This window comes from Echinops telfairi, unplaced genomic scaffold (genome assembly GCF_000313985.2).
Source record: "Echinops telfairi isolate 266 unplaced genomic scaffold, ASM31398v2 ScPeMD7_7400;HRSCAF=8409, whole genome shotgun sequence".
Taxonomy (NCBI): domain Eukaryota; kingdom Metazoa; phylum Chordata; class Mammalia; order Afrosoricida; family Tenrecidae; genus Echinops; species Echinops telfairi.
Genome location: NW_022111300.1, coordinates 6,804,820 through 6,827,545, shown reverse-complemented (window position 1 = coordinate 6,827,545; position 22,726 = coordinate 6,804,820). Strand labels below are relative to the sequence as shown.

The window sequence follows — 22,726 nt, the reverse complement described above, 5'->3', positions numbered from 1 at the left end:
AAAGTGAGGAAATTGAATTTCTTCAGGAGATATAGATATATATTTATTGTATATATACAACATATCTATATATTTGTTAGGTGCCATTGGGTCGGCTCATCAATGAGGTCCCCAAACATTAGTGTAGCTGACACACACAGGGTAGTTAGTAGATCTACAAAGTGGATCAGCAAAAGGTCCCATACTAGACTAGACTCTGGGAAGTGACCTGATTTATCTGGGGGTAGGTGCTGATTGGGGTCCCAGCCAATTCAGATGCTCCAGAACCCACAAAAAGTAATGAAAGGCATATGGACATAATACAAAGTGCATTTCCTGACCACAACCCTGTAAAATTAGAAGCCAGTAACAGAAAGAGCAAGGTGGAAAAATTAAATACATAGAAATTGAATTAACATCTTCTTTAAAAGAATAAGGCCATTGAAGAAATTAAATATGAAATTTAAAAATTCTTAGAATCAAATTAGAATGAAGACACGACATACCCAAACCTCCAGGACACAGCAAAAGCAGTGCTCGGAGAAAAATTTATAATAAATGCACACATCAAAAAAGGAGCAATGTTCAAAAGCAACAGCTTAACCTAAAAATTTGGACAAATAAACAAGGAAGAACAAAGTATGTACGCACTCACCAGAAAATATAGAAAAAAAAATCTGAGCAGAAGTAAATGAAATAAAGATCAATAGCAGAATCAACAAAACTAAAAATTGATCCTTTGAGAAGATCCATAAAATTGAGAAACCACTGGCCAAAATGACAAAGGGCAAAAATGAGAAGATGCAAATAGCCAGAAAAAAATGAAATGGGTGACCTTATGACAGAACTAGCAGAAATAAAGAGGATTATAGTGAAATACTATGAAAAACAAATTTGAAAACATAGAAGAAATTAACAAATTTGTAGCAACTCACTACCTATCTAAACTAATACAAGTGGAAAACTGAAATAGATCCATGACAAAAGAAGAAATTGGAAAAGTTATTAAAAACAAACAGTAGCAAAAAACAAAAAACAGTAGCTCTCAACCATGACAGAGCCCTAATTCAGACTGCTTTATACATTCAGAAAAACCACATTCAGATCAACCACACATTCAGAAAAAGTTGATGTAATCACTGTATACCATATATACTCAAGTATAGCCAAATTTTTCAGGAAATTAAAAAAACTTTTTAATAGCTCAAGATCTGTTTGTTGACTTTTAGGAGTGTTTTCTGGTTGAGTCTGATGGGGTGCCACGCCCTGGCCCCAAAGTCTATTTTTGGTATTCCTTCAGGACATCCGTGCTCTGCTCCCCTTGTTCAGCACATTTTTAATGCAGTTTTTGTGGTAAAATTAGTTCCTTCAGCTGATATTCAGGTCAGCTTATACTCGAGTATATACTCAAATAATCTAGTACACATAAAAAGGCAGAAGTACTACCTATTCTATGAAGGCGGCAAAACATGGATACCAAAGTCAGGCAAGAACATTGCTAAAAAATAAAATTGTAGGCAAAAATCCTTCATAAAAAAAAATTCTACACAAAGTTCTATCTAACCATGTACCAAAAAATGACATATTATGATTAGGGGGGGATTTAGACCCAGGGATGTAAAGATGGTTTAACATTAGAAAATTTACCAATTTAATTCAACACAAATAAAACAAAGGAAAAGGATCATATGATCATCTCAATTGATATAGAAAAGGTATCTGATGAAGTTAAAAACGCTTTCTTGATTAGATTCTATTCCAGCAAAATAGGAATAGAAAGGAAATTCCTCAACATAATTAAGAGCACATATAAAAATCCAATGGGCAACAGTATTCTACATGGAGAATGAATGAGAGTGCCCTTTGGAGAACGAAATGAGACAAAGATACGCTTTACCATCACTCTTATTAACAGTGCATTGGAAATCTTAACTAGGACAACAATGCAAGAAGGGGAAATACAGGGTATTTAAATTAGTAAGGAAGAAGTAAAGTGACTTGTATCCATATCCTCAGGTGACATGATCCTATACATAGAAAGTTCAAGAGATTGCACAATAAGGTTACTGGAACTAATAGTAGGGTTCTGCAAAATGGCAGGGTTTAAGAACAACATACAAAAATTAGTTGGATTCCTCTACACTCTCCATTCTTAAACATATTTGACCTACCACCCCTTTCCAAAATACAAATTACTAAGTGTCCTACTGGTAATTAAAAACGTTTGTTCTACAGTCTATAATCCAGGTTAAAATGTTGATAACTGCTTGCAGCACCCCTAGATCCAGTGCCCTCCAGGAGGTGGTACTGCCCACTTTGAATAACACTACTTTATACTGACAAAGAGAGCTCAAAAAGGAAAAAAAAATACCATTTACCATAGCCTCCAAAAGAATAAACTACCTAGGTACAAATCTAACCAGGCTGTAAAAAAAAAAAACTTATACAAGGAAAATTATAAAACATAACTACAAGAAATCTACATAAATGGAAAAACAGTCTATGTTCATTGGTTGACTTAACCTTGAACAAATGTCAAAACTTTCCAAAGCACTTTATAAATATAATCTTGATCCAAATTATAACATTTCTTAATGAAATGTGAAAACTAATTCCCAACTTAATATGGAAAAGAGGTCCCAGTAAGTAAAACATTATTGAAGGAAAAGAAATTAGGAGGCCTCATACTTATCAATCTTAGAAATTACTATACAGCCACGGCAGTCAAAACAGCCTCGTACTTGCATGACAGACACACAGACCAATGGAAGAGAACTGATAACCTAGAAGCAAATGCTGATGGTTGACTAAGAGTTAAAGTCCATTCAATGGAGAAGAGAGAGTTTCTTTTACAAATAGTGGTAGTAAAACTGGATATTCATTTGCAGAAAAATGTTCATCAAAAGACTTTATAAGAATAGTAAAAAGAGAACATAAAAGGCCATGAAAAATATTTTAGTAACAACTTATCTGAAAAGGATCTAGTCTAAAATTTAGAGAAAACTTCATCTCAACAACAAAGGAGAAGCAATGCAATTAAAAAATCTCAAGTAGCTAACAAACACATGATCACTAGCACTGTGTTTACGTGACATCAAATCAGTTCTGACTCAGTGACCCTATGTACAACAGTACAAAACACTGCTCGGCCCTGCACCATTCTCACAGCAGTTCTTATATTTGAACCCATTGTAGCCAGTGCCAATTCATCTACTCAAGGGCCTTCTGCTGCCCCATCCACTTTACCAAGCATGATGTTCTTCTCTAGGAACCAGTCTCTCCTGATAATGGTGTCCAAAGCACACAGATGGAAGTCTCGGCATCCTTGCCTCTAAGGTGCATTCTGACTATACTTCTTCCAAGATGTTTGTTCTTTTGGCATTGTACTTTCCACTGTACCTTCTAAATTCTTGGCTGACACCATGATTCAAAGACATCAGTTTTTCTTCAGTCTTCATCATTCATTGTCCAACTTCCACATGCATATGAGACAAGTGAAACTACTCTGGCTTGGGTCGGGTGCACCTTATTCCTCAAAGTAACATCCTTGCTTTTTAACACTTTAAAGAGACCATGTGCAGCAGATGTACCCAATACAATGTGTTGTTTAATCTCCTGACTACTGCTTCCAGAAACATTGATTGTGGATCACAGCAAGATGAAATCCTTGACAGTTTTGATCTTTTCTGTGTATCATAATGTTACCTATTGGTCCAGTTGTGAGGGTTTTGGCTTTGTTTGCATTGAGTTGTAACCCATACTGAAGGCTGCTATCCTTGATCTTCATCGACAGGTGCTTCATGTACTCCTAACTTTCAGCAAGCAAGATGTGTCATTGGCATATCACAGGATGCTAATTTACCTTCCTAATGCCACAATCTTCTTCATATAGTCCAGCTTCTCGGATTATTTGCTCAACATACATTAGCCACTAGAGAGAAGCAAATCAAAACTACAGTGGGTTAGCATATCACCCCTGCAAACATGACACTGAGAAAAAAAATAGCCAGAAAATGAAAGTGATAGGTTATGAGAAGATGGAAATTCTTATACACTGCTGGCGTGATTGTAAAATGCTGAAAACAATATTGTGGGGAGGAGGAAGTTAGAAATAGAAATACTTAAAATCCAGTAATTTTACTCCGAGGTATATGAGGACAAGCAAAGTATTGCTAGTAGACTTCCAATTCATTCATACATAAATTCATTCCAAACAAAATGTGTTTAAACATGTTTCTGTGGGCAATGAATTGCTGCAAATTCTCTATAATACATTTGTCCTAGTGTTGTTAGTGTGCCTATAACAAAATGAGTTCTATCAATATAGCAGCTTCCAAGGGTGCCTTGTGTGCCAATTTAATCTAAGGCAGAGAGGTCAGCTTTGGAGATTTCAAAGAAGTAATCTTGACAGATTTTCTTAAAAGACACAGGACAAGTACTGGCTAGATTACTAATGTTTTAAGAAAAGTCAAGAAAAAGACCCTGAAAGTTGCGCTGAGGAATTTTCTTCCACTCTGACAATACACCAGGCTCATTCTGTGAGGGTAGCAAAAGCTGTTCTGCAGGAATTTTGTTAGGAAGATTTAGTCTATCGATCCTGCATCCCTGATCTTGCCTCTTCACTTGTTCCCCAAACCTAAAGAACTTTGAGAAATAACAGAATTTTATTCCCTTGAGGGTGCCAATACGGTTGTTTTGTTTTGATGTAAACCAATGGGCACAAAATTCTTTGGGGGAAGGGTTAGAGAGATGGATAGTAGTGGATAGACCTTGAAGGAGGATATGTTGAGTAACAATAGCTTCACATTTCAATACTTTTGTTTAATAAAGGTTTCTATGATTTTATAGTAATACTTTACTTCACATATCCTAAAGATAAGGAACATGAATAGGCTTATTATATGTACACCCATGTACACTACAACTTTATTCACAATAGCAAAAATGCCCAAAGTGCCCATCAACAGATGGATGGAATATTATACAATGATAAAGAATAATGTTGATGTGTCTGCAAAACATAGCATGAATCCGGAGGACATTATGCTAAATGAGGTAAGTCCACACAAAAGGCCAAAGATTGCACGATACTATTTTTATCAAAAGTCAAGAATAAGTATGCACACAGAAAGTAATACTCCTCGATGATAAGGGGAGGGAGGAAGAATTATTTACTAGATAGTAAACATATGTTAATTCAGGTGATGGGAAAGGACATATACAATATGGGAGAAGCAAGCATGATTTTGCCAAGGTAAATGAAGACACTGCGAGGTGTACAAATAGAGACAACTAGGGTAAATGCTACCACATATATAATTTTGCAAAGATAGTAATAACAAGCATAGGTTGATAGGTCCATACATGTTATATGAGTGTGAGAAGGCATATGGAAATATATGCATCTACCCACATAACATAGTTGTGGGCATATGTACATACATGTTTACAGCTACTGCATATATATTCAGTGTGTACAATAAAACACATAAGGGAAACCTATGGGCACCTTCTAAACATACCCGAACACCTCATGGGATTGATTTATTGGTCTGAAAACTCAAGACCACAGTCTCATGGGACAACTAGGTTATTGGCATAACTTAGTTCATAAAGATAATGTTCTACATCCTAATTGGGTGATTATTATTTGTAGTCTTAAAAGCTTGTGAGTGGCTATTTAAGGTACGACTATTAGTCTCTTCCCATCTGATGCAAAGGGAAGTGAAGATAATCAAGGAAGAAATTAATCCATAGGACTAATGGCTCACATGAAACACAGCCTCTTAAGAGTGTGAAACCAGACTACTGTAGATGGTGTCTGGCTAACAGTACCAAACACTCTGATCAGCACAAAATAGACGATCCCAGGAACATGTGGAAAACTCAAATTCATAAAAAGACTAGAATGGAGGAAACTCGAAATCTTTCTAAATTTTTAACCTGGAATTGAAGTCACTCTCAGAAGTCACCTTTCAGCCAAATCGTAGATTGGTCTATTAAGACCTGTGAGGAATATACTTCTTTTAGGAATGAATCAACTACTTGAGATCAAACAGTGAAGATGAGAAAGGAAGGAGGGGCAGGGAAAACCAGAGAGATGGACATAAGGCAGGCAGGTGGAACTGGTAAAAGAGCTGACACGTTACAGGGAAGGTAACCAATGTCAGAGAACAATTTGTGTTTGCACTGTTGGAAATCTACTGTATTTTTTCATATAACATGCTTACATTGTAAAAATTTATTGAATTGTATATGCTAATTATAGCTCAATAAAACCATTTAAAAAAAGAAACTTGCATGTAACACACATGATGCACATAGGAAACTAATGAGAGATTGCACAGCTACAAAAATGACAGAACACATGTGTTGTTAAAAATTGTTAATTTGCTTTGTAATTTTTTTCTACAACAAAATAAAATACCCATAAAATAATGAAAAATCACGGAGTGGGGAAAAAACATTAGTAAATTACATAGGTGACAAAGGACTTGTATTTTCAATATATAAAGAACTTTTAACGTAATAATAAAAAGACAAATAATTAAAATTGGCATAGGTTCAAAATAGACATTTCTCTAAAGAAGATACTCAAACGGACAATCAAAATATGCTCAGCGTCATTAACTATCCAGGAAATGCAAATCAAAACCATAATGAGATTGCCACTTCACATCCACTGGCATAGCTAAAATAAAAGAGGCAGACAATAACAAGTGTTGGGGACATGAAACAGTATCAACCCTCAAACGTGCTTTTTCAAAATATTAAACATAGGATTACCATCCAGCCCAATAATTCCAATGCTACATAAGAGATTTTTATAATCACACAAAAATTTGTACACAACTGTTTGCAACAGCATTATTAATAACAGCTAAAAAGTAGAACTCGCCCCCACACCCAACATCTATCAACTGATGAGTGGAAAAACAAAATATATTAAATTTATACAATCAAACATGATTTACCAACATGAAGTACTTACACATGCTATGACTTGGATGAACTCTGAAATACTTTGCTAAGCAAAAGAAGCCAGAAACAAGACCATATACTGTATGATTTTATTTATATAAAATGTCCATTATAGGTAAATCTATAGAAACAAAGTAGAATGATGGTTCTGGGGGATTTGGGAGAGTACTGGAAGTAACTGCTAATGGGTACCATATATTTCTTTCTTGGAGTGATGGATATGTTCCCAAAATGACTGTGGTGATGGTGGCACAGCTCCTTGAATAAACTAAAAACTAGATGATTGTATGGATCTACTTTAAATAGGTGAGTTGTACAGCATGTGAAATGGAGTGCTTCCTGCCCCTCCTTTTGAGTTTCTGCTGGCCCAGGGACTAGAGAAGGAAGAGAAGGAGGAGTGTTTGTCAAGAAGGGAGCTCACTTTTAAAACTGTACAACCTTTAAAAGTGATCTTTTAAAATATTAGTGACAAGGCCACCACAATTTTCATGCCCAGATTATAGCACCGACGAGAGTACAGGGAAGGGGCAGCACAAGTAGATCTTTAGAACAAACTGGATTGTAGACCTCTTGAGGTCCCATCATCTAACTAGTCCTTACACAGCACGATGTTCACATTCTAAAGACAGTTAATAATAAGCTTCAGGTGGCTGGTCATTTCAGAAAAATAAAACCCTCCGGCTGGTTGACTCCAGTGACCCATGTGCTGGCTTATATAAAGGATGAAGTACATTTCGGGGATGCTAAGAACTCCAGGATCTTCCTCCAGAGTATTTTCCGATTCAATCAAGAAGTGATATACTAATGCTTTTTTTTTTTTAAGTTCACATTTTTGGCTTAAAAGAAAGCTACTCAGCATGTACCCAGAAAAGCACAGTGATGATATATCTCAATGCAAATAGTTATTTCAAGTGTCTAGGTAGTAGAAATATGAGGTTGCCAAAACTAAAATGGGTGCTGTGTCCCTGTCTGGGAATTTTGAATTAAAGCACTGTGAGGGTGCAGCTGGCTTTCAGCTATCTTTTCATAAAATTCCTGTCCGTCTTCACATTCTCAAATCAATACAGCAGATGAAATGTATATTCCAACAAACTATCAGAACTATCAGCAAACATTGTAGGAAAACTAAAAAAGAAATACCATCATTTGGGGACTTGATAAGTAGTATAAACTGCTAAATACTAAACTGACTATCTGAAATATATCCCCCACCTAATTCACAATTTAAAAAGGTTAAAAACAAAAAAGTAGTCACATAAAAATGATAGAATTTCCTTATGCGGAAGCTTCTGAAATATATTAAAAGGGAATTATATGAAAGCAATTTGTTTTGTTCTGAAGTTGTTTGTGTTTAAGTTCAAAAGATGTGGGAGACTCTGAGATATGGGTACTACAGCAAAGGGTGGTGAAGAAACCAGATGGTGGCCAGCTAGCAGAAAGAATAGGTCTTAAAGGCTTGTCTTAAAACAGCAGCCATCTGAATGACGCATCAGCTAAGTCCACATGGAATAAGCACATCAGCCTATGCTTTCCAAGAATTGTAAGTAATATCCAGAATGGGAGGAGGAAATGGTATTAGAGGTTAAATTCTGAACACCCAGTTTGCAGAAGGCTATGGATAACAGTGTTGCAGGGTTCCCTGTGTGGTCTAAGCCTCTGATGAATTCCCTTTGACTTTGGACTAGCAATAGGAAAGGCCTTGTTATCAGACAGAGTACATTGTAGGATGTTACTGCAGTTGTAGTTAGGTCAAAATGTGACATCTTGACATGTGATCTCCCTCTTGATCCAATATATAGTTTGTTCCAGTTTTCAATATTTTGTTTTGTTTTTCAATTGAGGTATTTCTCTGTTTCATAAATCTCTAGAGACAAAAACTGGAATACTAGTTTCAAAGGGGCATGGCAGAGCGGTGGGCAAGAAATGGGGAGCTAGCAGTAAACACAAGGAAAAAGAAATGTCCTAGAATTGATTGTGGTGATAGTTGCACAACCCTAAGTGAACTACTGAAATTATGATACATGACTTGTATGTTGAAGAAACTGTTAAAAATAAACTACTTGATTTTTTAAAAGACATGGAGACTTTCTAAAATTTATCCTATGTAAGTCAGACCTCCCCCACCACAAACACACAAAAAGCAAAATGCATAACGTTAAACATTACATCAATTTTTTAACAGTAGAAAATTCTAAATCATCTAAACGGTCAAATATAGGGAAATAGGTAATTAATGCATTACACATAGAGAATAAAATAATAAATAACCGTTACCATATTTATATAAGCATATGGAAAATTATTTGGAGGCTGCTTGATATCTACGATGCTAAAAAGTAATAAATAATTACAACTATGTTTCAATATGCAAGTGTTGGGATAAGAATAGAAGGCAGTACACCAAAATATATTGACAGTACAATTTTAAATGATACTTTGCAATATGAGGGAGAAATGAATCAGGGAAAATACAATGTATTAATTATAAACATTCATAATCTTATAGATTTAAACTTGATGACATAAAAGGTATTCATTTTAAGTGAACAAAGAAGTTTACAAAATATGAAATATAATTGTGGAGTTTTAAATTCATATGTACTTATTTATTTGGGGCTGGTTAGTGGGAAATTTTTGAGCAACTTTATGGAATTAAATTCATATACCAGTCAACTAGAAGTTTTATATATATATAGCATGCTTCTAGTTGTACAGAAACTATTCTAATGTTCATCAGTTTCAAATTTCCAAAGCTTTAATTGTCTTTGAAATACTGCCATCAAGAAAAGCTAGAATGAGTTCAGCGCGCATGTATTTTCTTCAAGGTTTCTGATGGTCACTTTATTAATTGAAATCTGTCCTGAAGTCATACCTTTTCCACCTTATAATACAATGCAACGGGTGGTGTTCTTTTTCTTTGCTTATTTTTATACTTTGTTCTATGAATTGCTCAAGGATTGATGTTCCTACATAAATGTTCTAAGAACACTTGCTACCTGAACAAGTTACACCCAAAATACTTCATACACGAAGTGTTCTCAGTGCCACCAAGTACCAAACAAAAGTGAGCTAAGAACTAAACGTACAAATATTTAACATTTACTTCTAAACTTCATGCTTTGAAAAAATGCTCTATGGCATCCAAACTTACTGCCATTAAGCCATCTGAAACTTATAGGACAGTGTAGAGGTGTCTGTGAGTTTACAGGAGCAAAAGGCCTCCTTCTCCCTTGGAGTGGCTGGTGGACTTGTACTGCTAACCTTTTTGTTGGCAGTTCAATTCATAACCCACTATGCCATCACAGCTCATCAGGGTCCTACAGCTTTAATATGGCTATCTGAAAGAAATGAATCCGTTTCAACAGGCTTCATGATTATGTCATGTTTTACCAATAGGTAACATTTTTGGCATTTCATCATCCAGTCATTTTCCCAGACTCAGTTCAATCCAAAGGTCAAGTGACCTATTATTTTAAGATTTCTATTGGGAAATCCTAGACTCAAAGTAAGTTTCTCATTTTCTTGCTCTCATTTTTTTCCAAAAGCAGTAGTTAGATTTTATGTCAACTTGAATTTGTATGAAATTGTAAGAGTGGAGTCCAACCTGTCAATCAGGTCAGAGTCTGATGATGCCTTCCTGGAGCTATGGTCTTTTACAGAAGAGGAAGTGGGAGCTTCCTTCCTCTCTCTTGCCCTTCCTTCTTCAGTCCTGCTGAACTCTGCAGACCTCCATGTCAGGTGGCTCCCCTGCTATATCTCCACCAATCTTGCATCCATGTAATTCTGCACGCACCAGCCTGTGATCTCCCTGCTTCCCACTTGTCTTTCTGCAGCATTGGCCTGCAGCTACATGAATTTGAAGAGGGCTCTGGCTGTGAACCTCTGGACCTGAATTGGACTGGCCTAGGGAACCTTCTTGATGTAAGTTATTTCTTGTACATAGATGAGAGTCACTGCTTTGTTTCACTAGACAACCCAGCCTAACACACCTTACTGCATTCTCTCAGATGCTTACTAAATATAGTTAACACAGTAGACACTAGAGAAACCAAGATGAAATAGTGATCCTGTTCCGCAAAAAGCTCAACACTGAATTGGACAGCCAGACAATTCATGGAATATTATAGTGTGGTGTGGTGTGGTGTGGTGTGGAATGGCATGGCACAAAGTAACAGGAAGTTACATAAAGATCAATATCCTAGGCGTTACTGTGCTGAAATGGACTAGTATTGGCCATTTTGAGCCAGACAGTCATGTGGTCAACTAGGCTAGCATGACAAAAAGAAGAGTAACTGTGTTATAGTCGTCATCAAAAAGATCATGTCAGTAGCTATTCTGATGTACAAAACTGTTAGAGTATATTCACATGCCTACAAGGAAGACCAGTTATTACAACTATTATTCAAATTTATGTACTTTGGCATCAGTAATGCCAAAGATAGAGAATTTACAGATTTCTACAAACTACTGCAGTCTGAAACTAACCTACCATGAAATCAAGATACATTAATAATTACTGATGATGAGAATGCTTAAGTTGGAAACAAAGATGCAGGATTGGAAGATGAAAAATATAACTTAGTGATAAAAATTATACTAGAGATCACATGATAGACTTTTGTAAAGCCAATAACTTTACTGCAAATACCTTTTTCAACACAAATGGCAACTACATACAAGGATCTCACTGGATGAAATGAAAAAGAACAAAATCAGGTTAAAAATATTCAAAGAGATAATGGAAATGATCAATATCAGTCAGAATCGGGCCAGGGGTTGACTGTGGAACAGATAATCAATTGTTCACCCACAAATTCAAATGGAAGCTGAGAAAAATATCAAAACAATTCCAGGAGAGTCAAAATATGGCCTTTAGTAAATCCTGACTAAATTTAGAGACCAGCTCAAGAAGAAATTTGATGCATTAAACACTAATGACAAAAGAGTCAGATAATTTATAGAATGGCATCAAAGAAAGTAAAAGCTCTTTTAAAAGACAAAGAAGAACAAAAAGATCAAAATAGGTATCATAAGAAACAGTGAACCTGCGGGAGGGGGGAGCGGGGAGGGAGGGGAAAAATGAGGACCTAATGTCGGGGGTTTAAATGGAGAGAAAATGTTTTGAGAAACGATGTACAAATGCGCTTTACACAATTGATGTGTGTATGGATTGGGATAACAGTTGTATGAGCCCCTAATAAAATGTTAAAAAAAAAAAAAAAAAAGAAAAGTGAATGGTTCGAGCCCATCAGTTGCTCCTCAGTCTGCTGCCATAAAGATTTACAGCCTTGGGAACTTTGTGGGACTGTTCTACTCTGTCCTATAGAGATCTTCTCAGCCAGAATCCACAGTTACACTATGAATGTGTATATATTGGTTGTATAATATGATTGTTATGATATTATGGTGCAGGGAAATGGCAACTATACCTGTGTCAAGAAACTTATCATCTAGCATGTGCAATAAAGTGATGTACCTACCCGCAAAAAAAAAAAAAAAAAAAAAAAAAGAAACAGTGAACCTTTCTCTTTAATATAGTGTAGCTAAAGTGACGGGAAGATAAAGTAAAAGGGCTTAACCGAATATATCAAAAGAAGATGCAAGAAGACAAAGGAGAGTAAACTAAGGAATTGTGCTAACTCTAACTAGCCTATAGTTAAGAGAGTCAAGAGAGAACATACTCATATTTCTTTAGTTGAAAAAAATTCAAGTATCACGTTAAAATACCGAAGAATTCTACGGGTAAAATATCAAACAATACAGAAAATATCAGGGTAAGGTACAAGGAAACACAGTTACTGTACCGAAAATAATTGGTCGATGTTCAACTATTTCAGGAGGTAGAATGATTAAGAACTGGCTGTACTTGCAAGAAGTCAAACCTGCACTAAAGGTGAAAAACAAATCTCCAGGAATTGACAGAATATCAACTGAGGTGTTTCAGCAAGCAGATGCAACACCAGAAGCATCCACTTATGTAGTCCATGCAATCTGGAAGCTACCTGGACAACCAACTGAAAGACATCTATATTTGTGCCCACTCCAAAGAAAGGTGATCCAACAGAATTTAGAATTTATCAAATGATAAAAACCAGTATCACACATGAGTATAATTTCTTTCTTTTTTTATAATTTTACGGTTGGAGGGTCACCACAATGTGAGGAGCTGTATTAAAGGGTAGCAGCATTACGAAGGTTGGGAACCACTGCTGTAACTCTTTACAAGAGTAGAAAGTCCCGTCTTTCTCCCATGCAGCTGCCTGGTGGTTTTGAACTGCTGACCTTGCAGTTAGCAGCCCAATGTGCAACTGCTCTGCCACCAGGGCTCCTCTACATGTATAATTTCTTAAAGACAAAAAAATGTTTGTAATATTTCATCAACAGGAAACTTCCAGAAATTCAAAACCAGATTCATAAGAGGACGTGGAACACTGGATATTACTTTTAACATCAGAAAGACTAGGTGATAACAAAAAATACTAGAAATATGTTTACCTGTGTTTTAGTGAGCATTCAACTATTTAGATTTTTTTAAATTTTGGATAAGATTGTAAACAATGAGAATTCCAGAAAACTTAATTGTGTTCATGCAGGGTCTGTATATAAACCAGGAAGACAGTTGCTCAACAAGAATAAGGGGACCTTGTGTGGTGTAAAATTAGGAAAAGTGTGCATCAGAGTTGTATCTTTCCACCATACTTATTCACTCTCTATGCTGAGCAAATAATCTGAGAAACTGGACTATATGAAGAAATGTGTGGCATCAGGATTGAAAGAAGGCTCATTAACTCAACAACCTGCAATATGCATATGACACACCCTTGCTTGCTGAAAGTGGAGAGAGCATGAAGTACATACTGAAGAACAGATGACACCTAAACATAAACAAATAGAAGTACATGTACATACATTCCAATTTTTGTTATAAAGTTCTTTGGCTACCAGAAAGAACATATGGTTTACTTTGCTAATACAAGTATCTCTAATGCTGAGATAACTTATTCTTGATATTTCATTGGCTTGTTGTTTTTTAGCATAGTTAACTGTGATTGTGTGAATGGAACAGAATTGAGAGGTGCTTATCACGTTAACGCAAAATAAGAATAAATAACCCATTCCCATAAGGAAGAAGTCCCGTGGTGCTGTGGGTTAGGTGCGTTGGATTGTCAACTGCAAGGTTGGGATTATTCTGAATCTGAATGGGTTATTCTGAATCTGAATCAACCTGATGGCAGGTAGTACAGTAAGAAGGAGCGAGGTAAAGGGACTGCTCAATATTTTTGAAGCTAAGCCTAAGGAGTGTTTAGCCAAGGCTCAAGAATAAAAGCCCATAAAACATATAGTATGGAGCCAAAATAGGAGTTTAAGAAAATAACAAAGCCCCGAATCACTCTTTCTGGCAATGGCACTGAATATTCCATTCTCCTGTGGCTTTAGACACGACTATGGATAAGGGACCTTCATTCCATGGGTACAGGCCTCCCACGCCTGGGTCCTGACCACTGATGGGGCTTCCATTCCTCCTTAGGCACTCCACTCAAAGGCTGAGTGTGGTGTGCCCTTTAGCACCCTTATGCTCACCTGGGTCCCTTCCACCAATTCAGCCACTTCACTAATACACAACGCTTAGCATAGACAAAGTATAGAGTTTCGAGTTTAACATTAGTAACCAGAGTCAGGAAGGAAAGGTAAGGGAAAAATCATTGTGTAGGCACCACTGAGTTTTTGTTTATGGGGATTGAAATTTTGGCAATGAAATTGGTGATGCTTGAATAACCTGGTGAATGTAACTTTAACAGAGTGTCCTCTACATTTTTATAACAATAAAAGGTGGATGGAAAGGAAAGGAGAAGTGAGGAGGACTGCTGAGGAGCATGGAATCCAGAGAGATTTCTTTCTCTTGTCTCTCTCTCCCTCCTCCCTTCCTTCCTTTTTGTTCTCCTTCTTTTTCTCGTTCTTTCTCGCCTTCTCTCAAAACAACAGAGTTGAACTAGTTTATAAACTATAGGACAGAAAATAATGCAGAAGCAGAACACTGAAAATAAACAGGAAAGAGGGGGCACTGGATTCCAGCACCCAGGGACTATTCGCTTCCTGAGGTTAAGCGTGAGGATGGGCAGAGATGTCATGGGCAGGAGTGTTGGTAAGAAAATGGTGGGGGAAGGAGGGGAGAAAGGGGGAACTGATTGGATGATCAACACATGACCACACCCACACCCCACACCCCAAGTGGGACGAACAACATGGGGGAAGGGAGACAGTGGTCAGTGTAAGACATGAAAATAACAATTTATAAAGGGGTCATGAGGGTGGGAGGGATGGAGGAGGGGGGAAGAGGAGCTGATGCCAAGGATTTAATAGAAAGTAAATGTCCAGAAAATAAGGATGGCAAGATATGTACAAATATGCTTGATACAACTGATGTATGGATTGTCATAAGAGCTGTAAGAGTCCCCAATAAAGTGATCTTTATCTAAAAAAAGAAAATGGCAAGTAGAGCATTTACTGCATGATAGCTCCTACTTTCTCTGTGAAGTAGAAGGCAAGTTCATTTTCAGAGCGCTGGAAAGGAGTGATGGAATAAGACTGTGGTGCAAGAGAAAAAAAACTTAGGTTGGCCAGGCACAGAGGTAACTAGAGAGAAAGCTGCTTGAGGTAGCATGTAGAATTTCAGAACAGACATGAGAGCAGAGATGAGAGGCTATGAATGCAGCTGTACCACCAATTGCTTGGTTGTATGGATTTCCCTAGTAAAAGTCAACAATCCAGTGCAAGCACAGAAAACCTGCTGACTATAGAGTCAAATATTGATAATGGGAACAGTAAAAAGAATGTTTCTTGGAAACTCTGAAGATTCCTAGAGGAGCCCTAGTGGTATAGTGGGCTACAGACAGGGCTGTTAACCACAAGGTCAGCTGTTTGAAACCACCAGCCTCTCTGCATGAGAAAGACGAGGCTTTCTACTCTTCCTAATAAGAGTCACAGCCTCAGCAACACACAGGAGCAGTTCTGCTCTGTCCTGTCAGGTTACTGTGAGTTTGAACAGACTCCATGGCATGACTGAGTCTGTTTTTCTGGTTTAGAGATTTGTTTACCACGGGAGAAATTATTGTGCAAGGGACAACACAAAGACGTAGCTAAGAGAACGGCCCTGCTGGGAATGAAATGCATGAGAGAGCAGACGCCTACAGGCACTCACATTTAATGGCTTGGCCCAAGATGAGTTTAAGATAAAATGGGATGGGAATGAATGAGAAACCTCAAGAGGTCAACTAGCCTTTCACCTTCAGGGCCATTCAAAGTCATCCCAAAGGAAAGAGATTACCCAAAAGTCCACTATATCATAGATCAGAAAAGTTTTTCAGTAAAAATCGTATATTTTGATATCACAACTATTCCGCTGTGCCACTGTAGTACAAAGTCAGCTATCGGGGCAAGAGATAAGCAAATAAGTATGTCTAGGTCATCATAAAACTCAATTTACAAAACCTTGATGTATTCCAGAGGCATAGTTTTCCTACCTCTGCCCTAGACCATAGAAGCCCTGGTGGCAATATGGATTACGTAGGCTACTAATCACATGGGTGATAGTTCAAATCCACTAGCTGCTCAGCACGGAAGAGATGAGGTTTTCTTCTCCTGTGAAGATTCACAGCCTCGGAAACCCATGGGGATAATTCTACTTTGTCCTATAGTGTTGCTATGAGTTGTAATAGACTTCATGGTGGTGAGTTTGGTTTGGGGTTTGGTCCTAGACCATCTTCTTTTGGGGGGACGTGTCCACTTTTTACTGACTGTAACAATTATTTATGTAAAAAATTGTCATCATGTGTCTATTATCTATACTATTTTCTTCTGGTTTATATTTTTTAAGTGTTTGGGGAAAATGCAGAAGTTTAGATAAATGTAGGACGATGTATTCAAATCTATCAATCTTTCCTCCTGCTTGTGACTTTGTAGTCATGGTTAGAATGACCTTCCTTACAGCAATACTACATAAAGAGTCACCTACTTTTCTTAGGTAAGATGATTAGGCTATGCACATCTTAGTAAAGTGATACCTCAAGCCATACCTTTTAAACTGCTTCATCTGCATGTGAAAGTTGAATAAAGGAAAAGGATGAGAAGAATTAAAGTGCTCAAACTGTGGTGATGATGAATAATATTAAACATACTGTACACTTCCAAGAAGAATTACAACCAGAAATGCTTCTTAGATGCAAGGATAGGGAGACTCTGGTTTACTTATTTGGACCCATCAGCAGCAAAGACCAATTGCTAGGAAAAGACATCATGTTTGGTAAAATAACAGGCCAGCAAAAATCAGGGAACTCTTCAATAAAATGGATTTAGAGATTGGCCAAAGCAATGGACGCAAATATACCAACAATCAAGATGATGGCACAAGGTCAGGCAAAAAGCAAAGGGTCACCCGAGAGTTAGAGCCAACTCAGCAGCAACTAACAACAATGGTATTACTTTGATACCTAATTATTTGGGAAATTATTCTGATTAAAAAGGCAAGATTAAGATTTAACTCCTTTCCCCATACACATTTAAATCTGGCACCCCCATTTCTATCAATCTACATGTTCTCTCTCCTTCCCTTTATCAGATGTAACCAATTGTTTCAGATTTTTTAAAATTGTTGTCATAAATGTAGTTTTATGTAAAGCTTAAAATCCCATTTATTGTATTTATATAAGTATATTTGGTATCTATATATCTTGTTCCAGAGATGTTTTAGAGAAGTAATCTCAGGTAATAAACTGCTATCTGAAACAGTTAAGTTCTTTTTTTTCTTCCCTGCTTCAATCATGTGTATTAACAGATTAAAGCTGAGCCCCGATGCCTTAACATGATCTATGAAACCTTTGAGACCTGACTAGTATCTAGCAACTCACTTTCTTCCTCTTCCTTCAACCAGGTCCACTTGGCTTACTTCTGGCTTCTCCCACATATCTAGTTCGCCACCTTTAGAGCCTTCAAATGTTCTGAGAGGGTTTGCCTCTCCTCTTAAATCATAATACAGTATATTCTGAAGGACATTCTTAAATCCCCAATAAAATAGCACTTCCTGCTTTGTCTTCCTAGCCTTTCTCCAAATTGTACACTTATAGATTTATTTCTGTATTTATTACTGTCTTCTGAGTAGAAACTATTGATTTGATCAATAACTAGAAGACTAAAATAATAAATACTACAAATATCCATCAAATTAATGTCTTCCTTAGTCTCCATTAACATGAAATTCAAACCATTCAAACTGAAATGCATATTTAATCAATTTATAAAAACAACTTAAGTCTTTGCTCCATAATTCTTAAACTACTTGATGCTAATAGACATGACTACATGTTCCTTAAAACAGACCTGTACCAGACAATTTTGTGAGCAGCCAGTTCAAATCATCATGTATTCTGAAGAGAAAAACATACTTTTAAAGAAAGTTATCTAAATCAAAATTTTAATGAACTGAAAGCCAGCTTTATCTCCTTTTACTTACGTTGAAATTTTACTACTGTTTACCAATTCATTCAATCATTTATTCATTAATGAGTGTTTTCTAGATGAATTGTACATGGTCTCTGCCGTCTGAGAGACGAGTCAAGTGAGACGTGGGCCAACAGATAATGACAGTGAAGGATCACATGACACAAAAAGTGCATGTTGCCTGCTTTCTGGGCCAAGTCAAGGAAGGCTGTGGGAAATGTTGTGCTTGAAACTTTACTAACTCATGTATATTTTTCCCCCTCTTTGAAGGATGATTTTATTTGAGATCAACATAATAGAACCATTTCTAGAGAATATATAAATTCTTAAAGCAATCTCTTACACTGACAGTGAAAAGTCAAATGTGGGCTTTCATGAAAGAATATAAATCTGGTCCGCAAACTTTAAGCTAGAATTACCATGAACTAGATAAGAACAATAATTGATTTATTCTCACCCTCTTTCATAAAGCAGAAGGACTACCACCTTATATCTTTCAAGTAGCAATCTCTTAGCTTCAAAACTTTTTTGGGTTTTTATAATGTTTAAAAAAATTATATATACATATATATATATGTAAAACAACTTTTACCAAGTTAATATTTTTCAGTTGTACAACAGTGTACTATCTATATTTTAGATGCCTATTAAGAGGAATTCATAGCTTTAAGAAATAACCCACTCATTAATAACTTCCAATGAAGTTATTTGTAAAGAAGGCTGTCATCCATTTTGTTGACTCTCTTTAGTGATAACTAGATTTCAATCACCTTTGTGTGGTAGAGGCTAGCAAAAGGCTCACTAAACTCATTTCCTCTCCCTGGAGACACAGTTAAGCATTTCCTACTTCTCACAAAGGAATGTGCCTGAAGTGATGGCCAGCACAGTTCAGGGCAGTGTGCCTTCCTTGTATCTGCTCCACTCCACCCCACCCCCAGCACCCACTGCCCACCCCCCACCCCACCACTCCAGGAGACTAGGATTTGAAGCTGGCACTAGATCAAGATAAGGGAGTCTGGATCCCTGAGCCACTGCTAGGAGAATCACCTGATCACACTGCATTTTAATGTCAGCACGAAATTAATTAAGGCTGTGAGTTACCCTTATTCCATATACCGTGAGGCTGTAAGCTACCCTTATTCCATATACCATGAGAGTAGTACAGGCAGTCAGAATTGTAAAGAAAGCAGGCGGTCTTCGTTCCTTTCCTAATACTCACGCCCCCTTCCTCTTAGCTAGTAGGATCCCAATTTTGTTTTGGGGTGACAATGTACATAGCTCCAAGTCAAGACACTGATTTATCTGAACAGATAATGAGTCTCTGAGTGGTGCAAATGGTTCACACACTCAACTGCTAACTAAGTTTGGTGGTTTCACTCCACCAAATGGGCCTGGTGATCTAGTTTATAAAAATCAGCACGAAAAACACCTATACATAGCATACAAACCTCTACCATACCAAGGGTTGTCAAGAATCAACCAATTCAATGACAAGGGGCTTGAGCACCTCTTGAACATCCTGTTCCCCATCATCCCAGATGCCTCAGTAGTGAGCGATGGTCGGGAGTAGCCCAGTTCTCACGAATGAGAGCCAATAAGCTTGCGCTCCAAAAGTCCAGCCACAGATCCTCTTGCAAGTTTTCAGGTGCCTGATGCAGGAGGAGCCCGAGTTATTGGTGGGACTCTGTAGAGCAACACACATTCAAAGTGGTAAGTCCGCCTCGATCTTTGAACTGGCACAGCAGTTTGTTTCCTACTAGGATCCAATGTAACAGACTTGGTTTCTATGCCACACATAGAAGATGGCCATTCCTGACCTACTTTGGACCATTTTAGATCCCTTCATTAAAATGATAAAATAAAGGCCTCCAGGGGTCCTAGGCACTCAGTATAGGAAATCTGAAATCTAAAGATTTATGAACTTAACAAACTTCCTGCATAACATAAGCAGTTAACCTGCTCAGCTGCTCACTGAAGGACTAGAGGTTGGAGTCCATGGAACAAAGACCTGGCACTCTACTGATGAAAAGGAAAAGTCAGCCAATAAAAGCCCAAAGCAGCACAGCTCTACTTTGACACATATGGGGTGCCAGGAGTTGGAATCAGCCACACAGCAACAGGCTTGGTTTTTAAACGTTTCTTTCTTTTTTTGTGTTTTTTAATACTAAGCCTTAAATTTGTCATAATTTATTGAATACAGAAAAACTCTTATTTTTTAATGTGCTGCCTTTAAATCAGTATAATGGATTGCTAAATAATTTAGGATCTGAAGTCAGGTCTGCCTGGATTCAGGCCCCTTTCCTGATACTTTTTATGTGAAATCAAATGATACTAAATTTCTTTCCATTTTTTTTTTCTATTACTAAAGTGGAAATAACAAAAGCATATACCATATATACTCATGTATAAGCCGAGTTTTTCAGCACATTTTTAATGCAGTTTTTGTGGTCAAATTAGGTGCCTCTGCTCATATTTGGGTCGGTTTATACTCGAGTATATACGATACTTCTAAGGATGGTGATAAGGATTAAATGAAACAATTCATATAGAGCTTGGCACGCAGGGCTTAATAAAGATAAGCTTTTATCTTAACTTCTTCCAAATTTCAAACATGCAGTTTGAAGACATGCAATCATCTATTGTCTTTGAGGGAGTCTTTCCTTCCTATGTGTGTATATGTACTGTATAATCAGGGCCTCCTAGTGAGCAACTGAAGAATAATGAAGGTTGTCCAACAGACTTTGAACTCTGGGTTTTAAGCAGGGTTAAAATAACATCATGGATACAGGGGATAACACTGGAAACAGTGTAGGAATAGTGCCCGATCTGATCCTGCCACACTGAGGCAAACCGGTAAGGGGGTGCAACAGAACAGCAAAGGAACTGAGTGGTGAGGTCCCCAGGGAATGCTGAAGGTGGACTTTGGGGCCAGGGCTTGGTGCCCCAACAGACTGGACTGGAAAACACTCCTAAAGGCCAACGAACAGTCCTTGAACTAACTATAAGCTTTGCTTTCTGGTTGTACTTTGTTTTGTTTTTGTCATTGGGTTGTTGTTGTTTTGTTGTATATTGTTGCTTGGTTTTGCTCTGTCTTGTTTTTGTGCATGTTATTATCTCCGCAGGTTTGTCTAAATAAGATAGGCTGGATGAACTATCTGGAGGAGAAAACAACAGGATCGACACTTCTGGGGGCACATGGGAGAAGGGGAGGTGGAGGGAAAGGCAGTGGTATTAACAAACCCAGGGACAAGGGAACACAAGTGCTCCAAATCGGAAGGTGAGGAAGGTGTAGGAGGCCTGGTAGGGCATGATCAAGGGTAATGTAACCAAGAGTAATTACTGAAACCCAAATGAAGACTGAGCATGATAGTGGGACAAGACGAAAGCCAAAGGAATTAGAGGGAAGAGCTAGGAGGCAAAGGTCATTTCTAGAGGTCTAAATAAATATATTTATATATACTTATATATAAAGTATATTTATATATACTTATATATAAAGATGGGGAAATAGATCTATGTGCATATATGTATAGGTTTAGTATTAAGGTAGCAGAAGGACATTGGGCCTCCACTCAAGTACTCCCTCGATGCAAGAACACTTTGTTCTATTAAACTGGCATTCTATGATGCTTACCTTCCCAACAAAATTGCTGAAGACAAAGCAGTTGAATAATCAAATGTGGTGAAGGTAAACAAGCGACCATCTAGCTCAGAAGCAACAAACCCCTTATGGAAGAAGTACACCAGCCTGCGTGATCACAAGCTGTCATAGGGATCAGTTATCAGGCATCAATGAAGAAAAAATCATATCATTGTGTGCTCACCTCCCTGATACGATTGCTGAAGAGAAATGGGTGCATAAGCAAATGTGGTGAAGAAAGTTGATGGTGTCCGGCTATCAAAAGATATAGCGTCTGGGGTCTCAAAGGCTTGAAGGTAAACAAGGGGCCATCTAGCTCAGAAGCAACAAAGCCCACATAGAAGAAGCACACAAGCCTGTGCGATCACAAGGTGTCGAAGGGATCAGGTATCAGGCATCATCAGAACAACAAAAAAAAAATCTTATCACTGTGAATGAGGCAGGGAGTGTGGAGTGGAGACCCAAAGCCAATTTGTAGGCCACTGGACATCCCCTTACAGAAGGGTCTCAGGGAGGAGACAGGGTGTGATGTAACAACTATGAAACATATAACTTTCCTCTAGTTCCTAAATGCTCCCTCCCCCCCGCCCCCCGCCCCAACTATCATGATCCCAATTCTACCTTACAAATCTG

General features: G+C 37.6%; 2 protein-coding genes across 6 annotated transcripts in view; both read right to left on the bottom strand.

Moving 5' to 3' along the window:
- GREB1L (GREB1 like retinoic acid receptor coactivator) overlaps positions 1 to 22,726 on the bottom strand; it is a 343,344-nt gene that overhangs the window by 286,242 nt on the left and 34,376 nt on the right. The gene's annotated exons all lie outside the window — the stretch shown is intronic.
- On the bottom strand, positions 12,407 to 14,381 carry LOC115871657 (phosphatidylinositol N-acetylglucosaminyltransferase subunit P-like). The gene is given in 3 exon segments (XM_045296307.1): positions 12,407 to 12,436; positions 13,870 to 14,075; positions 14,192 to 14,381. Coding segments are annotated over 3 exon segments (426 nt in total).